This window comes from Callorhinus ursinus, unplaced genomic scaffold (assembly GCF_003265705.2).
Source record: "Callorhinus ursinus isolate GAN/ISIS: 27379988/994484 unplaced genomic scaffold, GSC_fseal_2.0 scaffold9, whole genome shotgun sequence".
Lineage (NCBI taxonomy): Eukaryota > Metazoa > Chordata > Mammalia > Carnivora > Otariidae > Callorhinus > Callorhinus ursinus.
Window position 1 is genome coordinate 61,996,079 of NW_027397071.1, and position 16,008 is coordinate 62,012,086.

The 16,008-nt window shown below is 42.0% G+C and overlaps 1 protein-coding gene across 5 annotated transcripts in view; it reads right to left on the reverse strand.

Moving 5' to 3' along the window:
* Positions 1–7,859: 7,859 nt before the first annotated feature.
* ELAVL4 (ELAV like RNA binding protein 4) overlaps positions 7,860–16,008 on the reverse strand; it is a 147,887-nt gene continuing 139,738 nt past the window's right edge. For 4 of the 5 annotated variants that reach the window (XM_073896777.1, XM_073896775.1, XM_073896776.1 and 1 more), the window contains exons 5-7: positions 15,637–15,862; positions 13,966–14,004; positions 7,860–10,812 (exon numbers count right to left, since the gene is read on the reverse strand). In XM_073896777.1, the coding sequence (XP_073752878.1) occupies positions 10,485–10,812; positions 13,966–14,004; positions 15,637–15,862 (593 nt within the window). In that variant the 3' untranslated portion in view covers positions 7,860–10,484. The remainder of the gene's footprint in view (positions 10,813–13,965; positions 14,005–15,636; positions 15,863–16,008) is intronic. The other variant, XM_073896778.1, reaches the window with a different exon arrangement.

Sequence of the window (16,008 nt, forward strand, 5' to 3'; positions counted from 1 at the left end):
TTATTCTCTTAGAATTCTGGAGGTCCGGGCGCCTGGGTGGCTCAGTTGGTTAGGCGACTGCCTTCGGCTCAGGTCATGATCCTGGAGTCCCGGGATCGGGTCCCACATCGGGCTCCCTGCTCAGTGGGGAGTCTGCTTCTCCCTCTGACCCTCTTCCCTCTCATGCTCTCTATCTCTCATTCTCTCTCTCTCTGAAATGAATAAATAAAATCTTTAAAAAAAAAAAAAGAATTCTGGAGGTCCTTACCTTTTTCACCTTGTAGAAACCACCTGCAACCACCTTCCTTAGATCCTGGGCCCAGCCTTTTGCTTCTGTCATCACAACTCCTACTACTGACTGATCCTCCTGCTGCTTTCTTGCCGCCCTTGTGATCATAGTGGGCACACTAGATAATTCAGGATAATCTCTCCATCTTAGGATCCTTAACTTTTGCCCACATTTGCAAAGTCATGTTTATTATGTAATAAGGTAACTTATTCTCAAGGCCCAAAGATTAGGACATGGACCTCTTGGGGGGCATTATTCAGCCTACCACAACTGAGCACCTTCACTGACATTCTTTTTGTGCCCAATCTTGTGCTGACAAATAGGTCACAGTCCTTGCCCTTGATGAGCTTACAGTTTAAGGGTGAAGGCAGAGATGTAAACAGCAAATTACTCTGCAGGCTGAGGGAGGGAATCATAGGGACTTTGGGAGCCCAGGGGAGTGGTACATAATCTGATCTGGGAAGTCAGGGAAGGAGCTCCAGAGGAGATGGCTTCCATGCTGAATTTTGAGGAATGTGTGAGAATTAGCCAGATGAATAATGGTGAGATGATGATAATGATGATAGCAAACATTCGTATTGTTATTGCTATTTGCCAGGTTGTGTTTTAATCACTTAACACATATTAATGTATTTGATTCTTTCAATACCACATAAAGTGGGTACTTTATTATTGTTACTTTATAGATAAGTAAACCAGCCTGAGAAAAGATGATCCACTGGCTGGAATGTGGGTCCTTCCCACTACACTTAAGGTAGAGATCAAAGTCCTTTCTGTGGCTTGTGAGGCCCTTGGTTATCAGGTCCCTGCTACCACTCCCAGCCCAGCCCCAGCCCCGTCACTGGGCTCCTCTCAGTGGAGCCTCCTCTCCACCTCTGGCCCTTTGTACATGCTCTTCTCTCTGCCTAGGATGGGGTATGCCCGCCTCATCCTTCAGGCCTCAGCTCAAATGCCCCCAGAAACAGGGCCTTCCTTGTCCTCAGATAGGCAGGTATCCTTGTTACTCTCAGAGCTTGACTTCAACAGCATTCATCCCCAGCTGTATACAAACATCTCTTTTGTCCCCTCATTGTATCCTCAGTGCCACAGAGCAGGTGGTCAGTAAATATTTGCTGAATCAATGAAAAACATCAGAGAAAATGAAAGTCTAGCAGAAAGCAGGAGCAAGACCATCAGAGACCATCTAGTCCAACACCTTCCCTTAACTTCTGGGAAACAGAGGCCCAGTGAAGTGCAGTGACTTGCCCAATGTCACACAGTAAGTCAGGGGAAGGGCTGAGGATTCTGACTCCTGGTCCTAGGTCAATTTCATGTTTCCCAGTGTGATGCTCCTGAAATTGCCCCAGTGCCCCAGTGTCCAAGTCTGATTCATCCTTCCAGGTAAAGCTGATTCCTAAACATCTCTAGGATGCCTTTCTTAGTCTCACCCTTCCCTGCCAAAGTTACACCTGACTGTCTTTTTCTCCGTGCTCCCCAAACACACTCTAGCTTTGTTCTTGTTCTTCAGTGCTCTGCTTGCATTTGCGCTCTTCCTTGGCGGGCACTGCCTCTGATTTCTCCATCCCCAGGGAGGCATGCATGCGGCCGTACAGATGTGGTGCGTGAAGTGTGCTGTGAGACGGGAAAGGAGAGGGATATGGGATTGTCCAAGAACCCCTAACCCAGGCTGAGGGTCAGGGAAAGTTCTCAGGAGGCAGTGAATCATGAGCTGAACAAGCAGGATTAGCCATGTCGAAGGTGCCTATGTGTGTGTGTGTGCGTGTGTGTGTGTGTGTGTGTTGAGGGAAAAGGGGCCTGTGGCAGTGTGGGGGGTGGGCATTCTAAGGAGAGGAATCCTAGTGTCTGTAGGATGGGATAAGCAGCTAATTACTTGGGGTGGGGTTGGACGACCCAAAGTCCTTTTTTCTCTCAAGGATTCAAATAAGGAGATGGAACTGACTTCTAAGGGCTTTCCATAGCTAAGTAAGCAGGCAGTGATAGCCTGACTGGGTGACGAGCAGGGGAGGGCTGCCCTTTACAAATGGTCTCACTGGATCCCTTTCTCATCTTGAGACAGAGCTTAGGAGTCTTTCTTGCACCTACAGCAAAGACGAGTAGGGCTTGGGGGTAGCAGGATTCCTCAGCTATCCTCCCACTGCTGCCCACCTGAGCTCCTTAGCACCTGTCTCCGTCCCTTCACCAACTCCGGAGGGCCTGCCTCAGCTCCCTCTTGCCTAGCCACTTCCCACTGCACTGCAGAGCTGCTCAAGCTGCCTGCCCTGCCTCAAGCCCCCCGCTCGGTGCAGCTCCCGCAAGCCGCTCTTTGCCAGCTGGCCATGGTGTGTAGCCATGACCTCAGCCCTGGCTTTAGCTATTTGGAGTGGGTTGGTCTGTAAGAAGGAGAATTAACGGTGCCACCAGCCTGTGAATGCCAACCAACCAGGGCCAACATGGTCCCTCTCTTGGGGATCAGAACTGTTTGTTTAGGGAGAATTGGACCACTGGCAAAGGGGCATCATTGAAGAGTCACAGGGAGGAGGTGGAGTGGTGGGGTCTCTGGAGTGGCCAGGCACCAGAGGAGGGACCCACAGGGGCTGTGGCTGCGGAGGGGCCATTACAGCCCCTCACGGCATATGGTATGTCAAGAGAAGCTCAGATTCCACGAGGCCGAGTGAGATTTCCAAGTGCTTACTCTCACATGCATCTGACTAGTTCCTCCCTCCTTGAGGCTTTCTCTGTTCCTTACATCCACAGCCACCCGCCAAACCCACTTCCCCTGCCAAAGGGTCTGGTCCAAGCTCCTTTCCTCTGGGAATCTTTCTGGCTACAGTTTATTTCCTACCCCTGTTGACCCTTGAACAGCAGAAGTTTGAACTGTGAGTGTCCACTTATACATGGATTTTTTATAGCACTGTATTTTCTTTTCCTTATGATTTTCTTAATAACATTTTCTTTTCTCTGGCTTATTTTATTGTAAAAATACAGTAGATAACACATGTAACATATGAAATATGTATTAATCAACTGTGTGTTACTGGTAAGGCTTCTGGTCAATAGCAGGCTATTAGTACTTAAGTTTTTGGGGAGTCGAAAATTATATATGGATTTTTGACTATGTGGTGGTTGGTGCCCCTGGGCCCCATGTTGTTCAAGGGTCGACTGTACTCTTCATCAGGGTCCAGGAACTTGACATGTTTTATCTCTCATCCTTATCTGACCAGGAATCTCAGAGACATGAAATGATTTACCTAGGGATCCAAACCTAGAACTTTCACTAGAGCTTGTTGTCCTTCTACCAGGCCACACTCTCCTTCTGTTCTGAGTACCAAAATATTGTTTAACTCCCCGCAAATTTTCAGAATTTCCTGTAATTCTCTTTCCAGCACAGAAACTACCTGGCATGGCTAAATAATTGTTTCATGTACCTTGTCTTTGTGACAAAAGTCTGAATTTCCTTTCCTTTGCTTGTTTGTTTCCTTTACCCACTGCACAGTGCCATGCACAAAACAAGCGGAAGAAAAAAGTGCTGAATATGTTTATCACCATGTCCCTGAACTCAGTGCCTGGCACATGGCGGGTGTCCAGAGCAGGGATTCTAGTGTAGACAAGGCATAGGCTGGGTCTCCCACCCCCAGCCTGCCAGACCTCATAGGTAGGTGGGTGTGCAGCAAATGGTGGTACCCTACTGAAAGGCCATCAGTGTGGTTTAGTGGAAAGACATTGCACTGGAGCCAGACAACGTGGGTGTAAATTCCAATTCTGCGACATGCTGTAACAGCTCGGGCAAGATACTTAACGTCTCTTAGCCTGTTTTCTCAGATGTAAAATAGGGATTATACCAGTGCCTCCTAGGAATGTTCTGAGGATTTGGAGGCAATACAGGTAGTGAAAGGAGCTCTCATCATGGTGATATTGTTCACACAGTGCCTTCATCTTGTAGGGAGACTTGGAGGGCCAGCTCCAAGGTCAGCTGAGTTGGCTTGTAAACGTTTCTTACCTTATGGTCCTATCCTCAACTCGTTTCTACCTTACTGACTTTTGGTGGTTTGAATAGACTTGTCAATGGAATTTTCATTTTTAAACGCTATCGCTCATCAGTATTGAAAAACTGTCATTTTTAGTTTTTCCTTGCCAATTTGCTGGTAAACCGTTATTGGATCTGTTTTCCCATTAAAAATTTGGGGATTAGCCCCAGGCACAATGCATTCATGTTATTTCCCTTGGTCCCTACATAACAGGACTCAACTCTACCTTTAATTGTAGTAAGGACGATTTGGTAATTATTTTGGCTCTAAGTATGATAGAATTGGCTCGTAGCCAGGGTGGTATAAACTGGGGGCTTTGGGGTCAGGCAGACCTGGGGTTGAATTCTGTTTTTACCACCTACCTGCCTGCACAAGATAACAAATCTCTCCGAGTCTCTTTTTGCTCTACTCCTAACCGCGTTTGTAGGAGGACCAAATGCTAAATGTATAGTGCTTGGCATATCGGAAAGATAATAAATGCTACTGCTCTTTCTAGAAATAATCTCTTAAACCTCAAGGACTTTGGTGGAAACTGTTTAAAATAATTACATGGTATCCTGGAGTCGCATGTGAGTCTACTTTGCATTCGAACTACTAGTAGATTAAGCCGGACTTGTATCGGGAAACCTTCCTGTAATTAACCTGGGGTTGGGTGATTTTAAGCCAGTTTTCATTCTGCTGCAGAAACAAAAAAGATGGGGCTGAAGAAATGCTATTCCTTTAATTGAAGGAACACTTTTTTGTTCTCAGGTCTATTTTAATCTTAAGTGCCGATTATGCATCACTCTCTCCTGTTTAACAGACACTTCTGTAAGTGATCTGCACAGAGAGAAATATGATTCTTACATAAATACTGTACCATGAGAAATTATCTTATTACTTAATATGCCAAAAAGCTAATAAGATAAAGGAATGGTACGAATCATTTTTGGACAATATTAAAACTTGATTTTAGCTCATGGAAATAAAATGTAATTTCCTTTTATTATTCTCTTTTTCAGGAGAACAAAGAGAGTGGAGGGTGCAGGGATATTATACAGCTGTGTTCCATGAGCTCTTCTTGAGGCTGTGGAATGGATCCAGGCAGGATGGCCTCAAATTAAGATTTTAATGACTCTTCCATTTAGAAAACACTCTCTTGCTGTTAATGATGTCTTGTCAGGTATGATTTTTGAATTTACAAGTGAAAGTAAAACACCCCATTTCCTAGTCAGTTGTACAAACGCTCGCCTCTGTGTGTTTGCTTGTGTATGTCTGTTAAAGAATGAAACACACAGTGCCCACAGAAAGTAAGGGCAAAATAATTTGAAGAACTGTTTCCGGCATCACCTATGGTGAAGGGTGATTAAAGTACCAAATTCTGACAAGGTTAAGGTAGCCAGACACAAATACTGACTGCCTACGAGCCCCATGAGACTTTGTGAGTTTCAAATGCACTTTTAAACGTTGTTCTCTGAGATTTACATGTTTTATTTATAAATGAACAAATGACTGATCTCGATGAAAGAAATTTAAACAGGAGCCAAGTTGATAAAATATTCTAGCTGCAACTCACATTTGGTCACTGTTTGATCTTCCCTATCAGACGCAGGTAGTTTGGATGCTGGCGGCGATAATGTGGGATGGCTACAAACGCAAGCACATGGTTTTTTGCTCTCTTTTCTTCCTATCAATTTGACAGAAATAACACCAAGTAAATGCCTTCAGCCTTCCCTGGCATGCAATTTTTCATCCAAGCAAAACATACTGTACCTAGGACCTAAAAGAAATGTAATAATCTCTGCATTCTTGTGATTTGTTAAAACCTTCCCACAAACACCTACAGAAACTATATAATGTTTGCCTGGAGATTTAAGGTAACAGGCTTACACTCACAGCAAGATGAATTTTTTGATTAGATGTTAGGCAGACATGTTATGCTGATGCTGGGAAGTGTTGCCAAGAGAGTGTATGTAGAATGGCCTGTTATAGATATTTTACAGACCTATTTAAACACCTATGGCCATTTGTGAAACTTTCAGGATAGATCTGTTGGAAGCTGGGGAGTGAACTCTATGAACTGGTAAGATTCCACAAACTTCTAATATTCCAAAATAACGTATCCATTTGTTGAAAGTGCACTAAAATTACACCTTTAAGGATCAGGGGTGGTGCTGATTAGTGATAACCCTTGTAGGTTTAGCGGTAACATTTTTAGACCCTTATACACACGTTTGTGAGGCTCAGCTCTTTCTGGAGGCAGCTATGAGTTTGCCCACTTTTCTTCAGAAAAGGAACATAGGGGCTTGTCTTTAAATAAAACTAAAATAAGAACCTTTAAGTTCAACTATGTGAAGTTCAGGCTGACTTAGTTTTAATATTTAGCTTGGTTAATTAAAATCCCATTCTTTGCCCTGAATTTAATTATCCCAACCATTGAGGTAATTTAATATAATAATAAAAAATGGGGCTAATGAGAAATGGAAGAGAATCTGACTATTCCTTCATCTGGCTGAGTGGGAGCATTTCTTCTGCAAGTGTCAGTTTATGGATGGTGATGGTTTATGGGGTATTATGAATTTTCAATTAGTGAGAAAATGGAAACAAAAGACAGACAGTAGATCATCAATGAGTGATTGTATCAGGAAATCACTAAAAAAGTTCATCTGTAAAGTTCAGGGCATATTTTAATATGACTTCATGATACCTTAGGCATTTTGTCCCCCCCTTCTCAGTTGAGCTTAAAATCCATGTTTTTTTTTTTTTATATATATACTGTATAAGTCCTTTGCTTAGGGTTTCTACTCAAAGGTAAGAAAGTCAAGTATTTGTTGACTTCTATGCAAAAATGAATGCTAAAATAAAAAGGTGACCTTTCTTGTTTAGCTGTCACTTCCAATGCAAATGGTCTGTTTCCTTACTACCACTCAAGCTCTACAATCTCAAGGCTGAGGTGCTGTGCAGTAGAATCAGACTGGGATTCAAATCCCAGCTGGAAGCTTGCTAGCTGTTTCAAGTTACTTAATCTCATTGTGCCTCAGTCTTGCCATCTGTGAAATGAGGATAGTGCTATCCACTTCTCCCAGATGGCTGGAGAACAAAGTGAGAGAATGTAGAGGACACCACACAGCCTGACAAGAGATGCTCTGCAAACAGTGACTTCCTTTCTTCTGAAAAAGTCACAGATACGCTTATAAATGAATAACAGACACTAATGTACCCTAATGCCAAACATAATGCCAAATGTGCCGGCTTGTTATCAATCAGGGCAGTGTTCTCACTTTAAAGTACCAGCGATTCACCTGGGGATCCGATTAAATATAGATTTGCATTCAGCCTGAGATTCTGCATTTTAACAAGCTTCCAGATGATGCAGGTACTGCCGGCTGGAGCCCACAGTTTTAGTCGTATGGAACTAGGGCAATGACTTTTGAATACTGAATTGACTTTGAGAGACTGGGCTAAGTTGCAAAACACAATTTTACTCTACCCTTTTTTTGTGTGTGTGTGTTTAAGGATAAAATTATTGGGGGAAATCTGAAGATGCTACAAAAAAAAAGTTTGAATGAACACATTTAAAAATCTGGGAAGCTCAAATCCATTCTACACACTTTCATTTATTGTCTGGACAGATAAAGTACAAATAATTCAAACACAACGAGATTATGAAAAAAAAAACATTTACAATACTTTCCCTCAGAAATCATCTAAACTAGCAAGATTAACATGAAGTCATTCATTATAACTAAAGTATACAACTGCCTGGTCCTAAGATTTTTTTTCCTTTTTTTTTCCCCCAAGAGTGAACACATTATAGAGAAGAGATTTGGCATGCCTTTCCCACTAATGCTTAGCAAATGCATCAAAACTTTGCCAGCAAACTGCGTTCATTCATAGCAGGTGATGTAGAAAGTTTTCCCTGAATGTTGAACGAGTGTTCTCTGAACTGAAATCTGGTGTTTTATTTATTCATTTTTTTTCAAAACCGAAAAGAGGAAAAAAAAACAGAAAAAAAATTTAAAGGAGGAGTCTATGATGCAGCCTTGGTTTTCGTTATCTGTCTACCACTACGACTACTACTACAAAGTTTGCCTCTTCAGTGTGAAAACAACAGTTCCGTCTACATGCACTTAGTGGGTTCAGCATGGGAAAAAACGCACAAAATAAGCACAAGTTATAAATAACCATAACGTTTTATTACCATTAAGACTAAACTTGTATTGAAAAGATTTTATATAACAAGACAAGAAAAGCAATAGCAAATTTAACTATCAACTAGATTATGCATAGCGAGTAACTGTTTCTATTACCCAGGGAAGAGCATGAACCCTTGTATTTTTTTGTTTTGTTTTTGTTTTAAATATATAACCGTACAAAGCACAAACATACTAAAATGATCAGTGCACTGGACGTGGGAGAATGCTCCCTCAGTCATTTTGTTCCCTTAGCTCTGTTTTGTTTTCCCCAATCTGAATTACATTAAAATAAAGACCCAGTTGTTTTTATTTTTCTACTGTGCAGTAAGAAAAAATATTCACAACAAACATGACAATATATCAAACAATAGTTCTACACAAGTTACCTTGATACCTCTTTAACTGTCACTTAAATATCATAAGAAAACATTTTAAGACATATACAAACAAAACTAGCCAAGTGTTACAACTTATAATAAATTAACCCAAAGAAAAATAACTTTATATATATATATTTATATTGTATATACACATACACACACAACAGAATGACACAATAATATGCTTCTTCCCATAGTTTAAGTAAACAAATAAGTAGTCTAGCCAATCTAGCTATATTTGATCTCGGCCATAGGCATCATCACATCGGCGATTAAATAAATAAGTGTTTCAAGCAACATAAACAGTGTTTCAAATGTACCAACACAGCCCAATTCTATCAGCATGGGCTACAAAGTGAATTTGAAAATTCCTTAATGAATTTAAAGCAAATGTATCTTTTGTTTTCCTCTCCTAAACACATTACATTTAACTATGATACTAAGATATGTAAATAATTTCGTAGCACCTACTGCTCAAACTAAGGAAGTTTTAGATCAAAAGGAAAATTAATCTTTTTAATTTTTGTTCTGCTGACATCCCATACTGATGACTTAAAGAAAAACTGTCTTTCAACTCATCTCCTTGCTTTTGGGTTTTGACTGTGGGGAACTGTGGTACCCTGGGTAGAACGAACACTCCTTTCCCCTAGTAATTAATAATTGTTTTTTTTATTATTATTACATGCTATGAAAAGATATGAAGATCATCTGTTTATAGCCCATCCTTCAAAAAACAGTCTACGAATCCAGTTTAAAACACACATCTTGATCTCTAAAAAGTTACCAGTGCAGTATGAACGCGACAAAGTTGTCAATTTCCCCTAAATTAGCCAGTCAAAATATTTTTTTCTCAAATCCAGATTCTCTTGTAAAAATTCTTTATATTTTATAAAAATAGATTTTTCTTGAAACCCATTTTCAGCAAAGAGACCACCTCTTTGGCAACAATGTTAATGTTATTAAATTGTTAATGTCATCAGGTATCCCCCTTGCCCCCATCCCCTAACAGAAGACTGTTTTTAGTTCACATGATATAAAAGAAAAAAGGAAAAATAAAAAAATTTGCAAAAGTTTTTTTTTCATTTTTGCAATTTTTATTATTCCTCTTTAATTTGTGTGGGGGGTTTTTTACCAATCTGATTGGATCAACTTTTTTGACAAAAAAGAAAAATCTTTTTTTTCTTTCTTTGAATCCCATTACTTTGTAAAAATTGTTTTATTTTTATTATTTTTTTTTTGTTTTTTGTTTTTCTTCTTCAAATGAGCGAATGGTCATCTTAAAAAGACCCACCTTCAAGGAAGGTAGTAAAGTTAGCTGGCTGGGTTAAAATCCCTGCACATCGCTATCTATGTATATTATATTCAACAACGACAGCTATGAAAGAACATTCAATGCATCAAAGGTATTTTTTTGTATTTTTTTTTCTTTTTTTCTAAGCATTATAAAATCCTTTCCTGGTACACCTCAGGATAATCCAATGTTTTAATACTTAGGCAACACTGGCTTATAAAGTCCATGGTTGAATATAAGCCTCGAAAAGTTTGTTTCTCTCTCTTTTGCGTGTGCGTGTGTGTGTGTGAGTGTGTGTGTGTGCGCGCACGTGTGTTTTGTTCGTATATATTTATATATATATTTTTATAAGTAAGGATGGGAAATTCAGGACTTGTGGGCTTTGTTGGTTTTAAAGGAAACTTGCAACACTCGGTCTCCTAGGCGGTACCCGTTGAGGCTGGCAATGGCCATGGCCGCCTCATCATAGTTGGTCATGGTGACAAAGCCGAATCCCTTGCACTTGTTGGTGTTGAAGTCGCGGATGACCTTGACGTTGTTCACTGCGCCGAAGGGGCCAAAGAGCTGCCAGAGGACACTCTCGTCGGAATCAGGGGACAGGTTGTAGACAAAGATGCACCAGCCTGTTCCCGTGTGACCAGGGATGTTCATTCCCACAAGGCTTGTCATCCCGTCGATGGTGATTGGGGAGAACCTGGGGGGACAGGCAGAAGGGGGGACTGGTCCAGACATCAGTCTGACCATGGATAACACACAGATGCACAGACACAGACATGGGGCAGAGGGCTGAGTGAGTGTTTGCAGGAGAGTCTTCAGGGTTTAAAAACCAAAATGCAAAAAGTAACGCCTGTGGCATTTTTTTCTGAGTGGAATGGCTACACTGGCTAAGGTCCGGATATGCCAAGAGAAAGGCTAGGTCAATTCCTAATAACCATAAGGAACTCCCAGAGCAAGGCTCTATCAAACTTCTACCATGGTATGTGGTCATAGGGTATTCCACCCTGACCCTTATCCTCCCTCCCCCCACAATAGACAGGAAGCTCTTGGGAGGAGGGGCTCTATTATATTCATCCTGTTGCTCTAGTTATTTATTCAGTGGGGGCACATATGGGAATATCACACACACAGTAACACAGAGGAAATACTCAATAAATACTTATTGATTGCATAAGTGAATAACATTGGTGGATATCAATGCTTGGGAAATTTTATTTCTTTTTTAAGACAGATTAGGGGATGGCCCTAGGAGTGCTCAAGTCTACCATCTTTGCAGTCCCCTGACTTATGGTTGTCAAAGATCTCTTGATATTTTGAGGAGAGAGATGCGTGAGAATGAACAGATACACCTTGTTATTAATCAGATGGGTGGCTCATGTTTCATTTAGCATCTATTCAAAGGAGTTCCCCCCAAACTCCCAAGCAATAATAATAAAGACGTATCATTCCTTGATGCTATATTATCTGGAATTCATTTCTAAGCATCACAGGAGTGAGATTTCAAGTGGTTTGTGCATTTATATGTCTTAAATTTAGAAAAGCTGAAAACTGTTATTTGCCCTATTACAACTACTTTTGTAGTAGGCTTTGAAATCTCAGTTTTCATGTTATCTTGAAAAGAAAAACAACCCTTCAGATGCTATTCACTGTCTGATAAAATATATCCATGTGTGATTCATAATGGATGCATCGGATTAGGTTACCAGTGCCTACAGCAGAAAAATATTTGTTAACATTTTGTTTTATACCAAACATAGACAGGCATTTGGGCCCTACCCATTGACTAGTGTCTTGGTTTTCATGTGGTTAGGTTTTGGTGTTTTATTTCTGAAGAAAGGGAGGGAGAGAGGAAGAAAAAACTGGAGAGAGAATGGGATAAAGTGTGATCTAGGACTTTTTGTTGTTTTGGTTTGGTTTCTGATTTTTAGAGGGGGGAGGGGCAGAGGGAGAGAGAGAATCCGAAGCAGGCTCCATGCCCAGAGTGTAGCCCGATGCGGGGCTCGATTTCACAACCCTGAGATCATGACCTGAGCCAAAATCAAGAGTCAGACACTTAACTGAGCCGCCCAGGTGTCCCTAGGGCGTTTTAAAAAATAAGCAAATATTCTTGGAGATTTGAGAGTCCTAGGAAAGAACAGGGCTGCATCTAGAATTTAGATAATCAAATGGCTGCTGAAGATATGCTAAACATAACAACTCAACAGGTACTAGTTTGGCATTATTCACTAAGTCGATCTTCTCTCTTGCTTAAAAACAAGTAACAAGACAAAACGAATAAACATCATGGTAAGGATTCTTAGGAGGGCAAATCCATGTCTACGATTTATTTGCATTATTTCTGAAGACTGTCTTCTCAACCTTCTCTCCTCCAACTGAGTGAACTGATTCCTTTCAGTTTAAAGGTAGAGAACAGCGAGGTATTTATTTTAAGGCCAAAGTCAGGAGCCAGCAAAGAGGTTTCAAGCAGAGTCTCAACTCTGGTCGGTAATGGCTACCTGGAGCGCTTTGATAGGATGGAGTCCGGACCCAAAGCTGGGTCTAATAGGAAAAGAGATGCTTTTATTGACTAGCGAGGTTGCAGCTGTGCCTTCTCTGGCCTCAGCACGCATAAGCATCACTCCATACTTGGTCCATACTTCGTGCTGCCTCCCTGAAGGTAGACGGGGGCAGAGGCCAGAGGTGGGGAAAAAATGTAAAAGCGGGAGTGGGAAGAGGCAAGCAGTGTGCCGACACGTGGAAGTAATTCCCAGTTATCCTCACTGGTGCCAGGCTTGAGACTGGCTAGCGAAGCCGGCAGGCCAACTCCCTCCACTGTGTGCCGGTTTCCAGAGTTGGGGTACTTACCATGCGTGGCCAAGTGGTGAGAGCACGGAGAGTGTGACTGGGACTATTAAAGACCACATCTCTTTGCCTGACTGTACGAAGGGGAATTAAAGTGTGCAGCTCTACTGAGCAGGATGATGAAGATGCTATGTCCTGAGCAGCTCAGTGGAGCTTATCAAAAGCACATATGGGAATCTCATGGACACAGTGACATAACGCACTCAACTTCCCAAGATTCAGCTTTCAGACTAGGTCTGGATCACTCTTGTGACTGCATTCAGAGAGGCCCACAAACCTCGATTCTATTTGAGCCCCCAACCCCACAGAAAGGCTTTACATGAAAGAAACCGCAAGTTTAAAACATAATACATGTATAACCAAGGGAAAATTTATAGGAACTGTTAAAACCTGTAACAAAAGAAACCCCTGGTTGAGGTGCACACAGATACACTTTGTTCTCAGGCTGTGCCCTGAAATGCACACTGAGGTGGGGGTGGGAGTCAGCAGGTCATCCACACGTTTATTCATGCTGTGGCCAGGGCTGGTAGTCCAAAATCTAATTTTTCCACTGACAATCATAAGACTGTCAACCATGATTAGCAAAATGTTCTAATTTTGATTTGCTGGAATCTGCCCTCTTAACTGAATCTTGGCATTGCTAATGCAAAACAGTTGCTCTGCAAGTTTGCAAAATCAGCTGGCAAAGTACTGTAGGAGCCTTCTCGCTTAGGGGAGCCATCCAGAGAACCAGATTATCAAGGGCTTGGTAGCTGTGGCACCTGAACCATAGGAGAAGCCCACCTGCAAATAAAAGAAAAAGTGAAACACACAAACACACTTTGTGTGCCCTAAAAGAAATAAAACCAACTGAGGTCTGAAATTAAAATTAAGAATTTGACATGCTGGTGGAGGAAAAAAGAAGAATTAAAAAAAAAAAAAAGTAAAGTTAGTGAATTAAAAAAAAAAAAATTTCTAGCCCCAGTCTGTGCCAACACGGACATCTGGCAATCTGTGGAGTTTTAATTACCTCTTTACGCCATAGGCCATATTAAGCAAATTGTCCAGCCTGCAAAGAGAAGGAGGGTCTCTGGGTTAATGCCTCACAGATGGCAAGATCGCTCAATGGAACTATTAATAAGAATGCTCCATTTTCAAAGAAGAAAAGCTCAACAACTTTCCCCAATGCTTAGGAGTCTATCCACTGGTAGTTTCCCCCTTCTCTGCCTCCAACTATGAGTAATTCATGTTCAGGTCAATGCTGGAGTTTAAACCAAGTGTCTAATGAAGGCAGACCTTTCTTTCAAGGTCTGAATTAATCCCGCTCCCCCCTCCTCTCAGAACATTTGTGTGGATTTCATTTTATATTGTGTGTGAAGTTGTTAAAAGGGGGCAGATTCTTAAGTTGTTCACCTTTTATTACAATTCACCTTTTGTTGCAATTAAACTTGTGAATGAAAGGAATACACGTGCATGCACAATGCATATCAGAATGGATCTTTTCTCTTAGTCTAGCTACATTAACTAAATCCTACCACACACATTTTTGGGGGGAAGGAGGAGTTTCGGGGTTAAGATTTTTTACAATTAGCTTACTATTTACAACCTGAAAGCTCCTCCTAGCAAATTGCCATTATGTTATAATCTCCCTCATGTTCAGTATTTTACTTGGGGACAAGCTATGCACACCATGGGGCAGTAGTAACCATAGTTTCCACCATTAGAAGCCTACTGGAAAGGCTTTTTACATAAATACTGCATGTGCTCTCACACAAAATAAAAATTAGATGACTTGGACTCTTCATGAAATCATTAACCCTTTCAAATTCCCAGGACATGGGAGGAAGCTACTGAGGCTGATTTTCCTCCTCCTCATGGCCAGATGGAGGGCCTACTATCTTTCCATGGGATGTTTGAAAAGGAGGGAAACAAAACAAAACAAAACAAAACCCCTTTCATTAAAGAGCAGTTGGGACATGGGTGGAATGAAATAATTATTTAGAATTATTATGGGTAGGTCAAGAATGTTCTTATCTCTTGTACAATAAAGGCAGTCAAGTTTGGACTGCCCTCATGAAGTGAAACCTGCCTTTCGGAAATGTCCCAGGAGAAGGGAAGTGCCCCATTGCACTGGGAGGGTTGGGTGCCTAAAGGAAACGTTAATAAGATTTAGGAAAATCTTCCTTTTTGTCTTCCCAGAATCTGCTGACTTAACAGTCAGAGTGAAGTTAACACACAAGGGAGTACCTATGCTACAGAGTTTCCTGCAGAAAAAAGGAAGACAGGCCGAACCACTCTCCCTGACAAGGATCTGCCTCCTGGCTTACACTTTTCTTTGACTTTGTTAAAAGCCACTCCCTCAGCCTTAAGTCTAAGCTGTTGAATGTGGTCACTTATTTGTGATGAACTCCTGTTGGAACCTTCTGGTTTGGTTAAATGTAGGAATTTTGTTTTAATCCTAGAATCTGAAGTTTAACCACAGTCACAGCAGTAAGTTGAAAGGGGGCTTGGAAGAGCATCTGGTCCAACCATTTCATGGTATAGCAGTGGAAACTGAGGCCCGGTGGGGAGGTTCACCCAGTGACTCCTGGGGGTGGAGGTTCTTAACGCTTGCCCCATCTTCCAGGGCTGTGGGTTTCCCTGGCCCTCGCCCAGCTCTGCACTCGTGTAGCAGGGCCCTTTCCCCCGTGGGTGTGCCTACCTGAACCTCTGGGCCTGGTGGTGAAGCGGGCCAGGGTAGCGCCGATTGGGGGACTGGTAGAGCTGGGACAACAGGGCCTGGCTGGACTTCTGGCTGGGGTTGTTTGCAAACTTCACAGTAATCGGTTCCGTAGCACCGCTGGGCTTCTGGCCATTCAGCCCTTTGATGGCTTCTTCTGCCTCGATTCTCTTGTCAAACCGGATGAATCCCACCCCTCTGGACACTCCTAGGGAAAGAGAAAGAGCATTCATAAAGAGTGAACAAACCAAACTGGTAAGCATCTCTGGGAAGAGATGGGCAGGGCCCCAGGGATATTCTGTGGGGAGTCAGCCCATTGGTGGGGCCAAGGCTGAGCCTGACTCCCTGCATGTC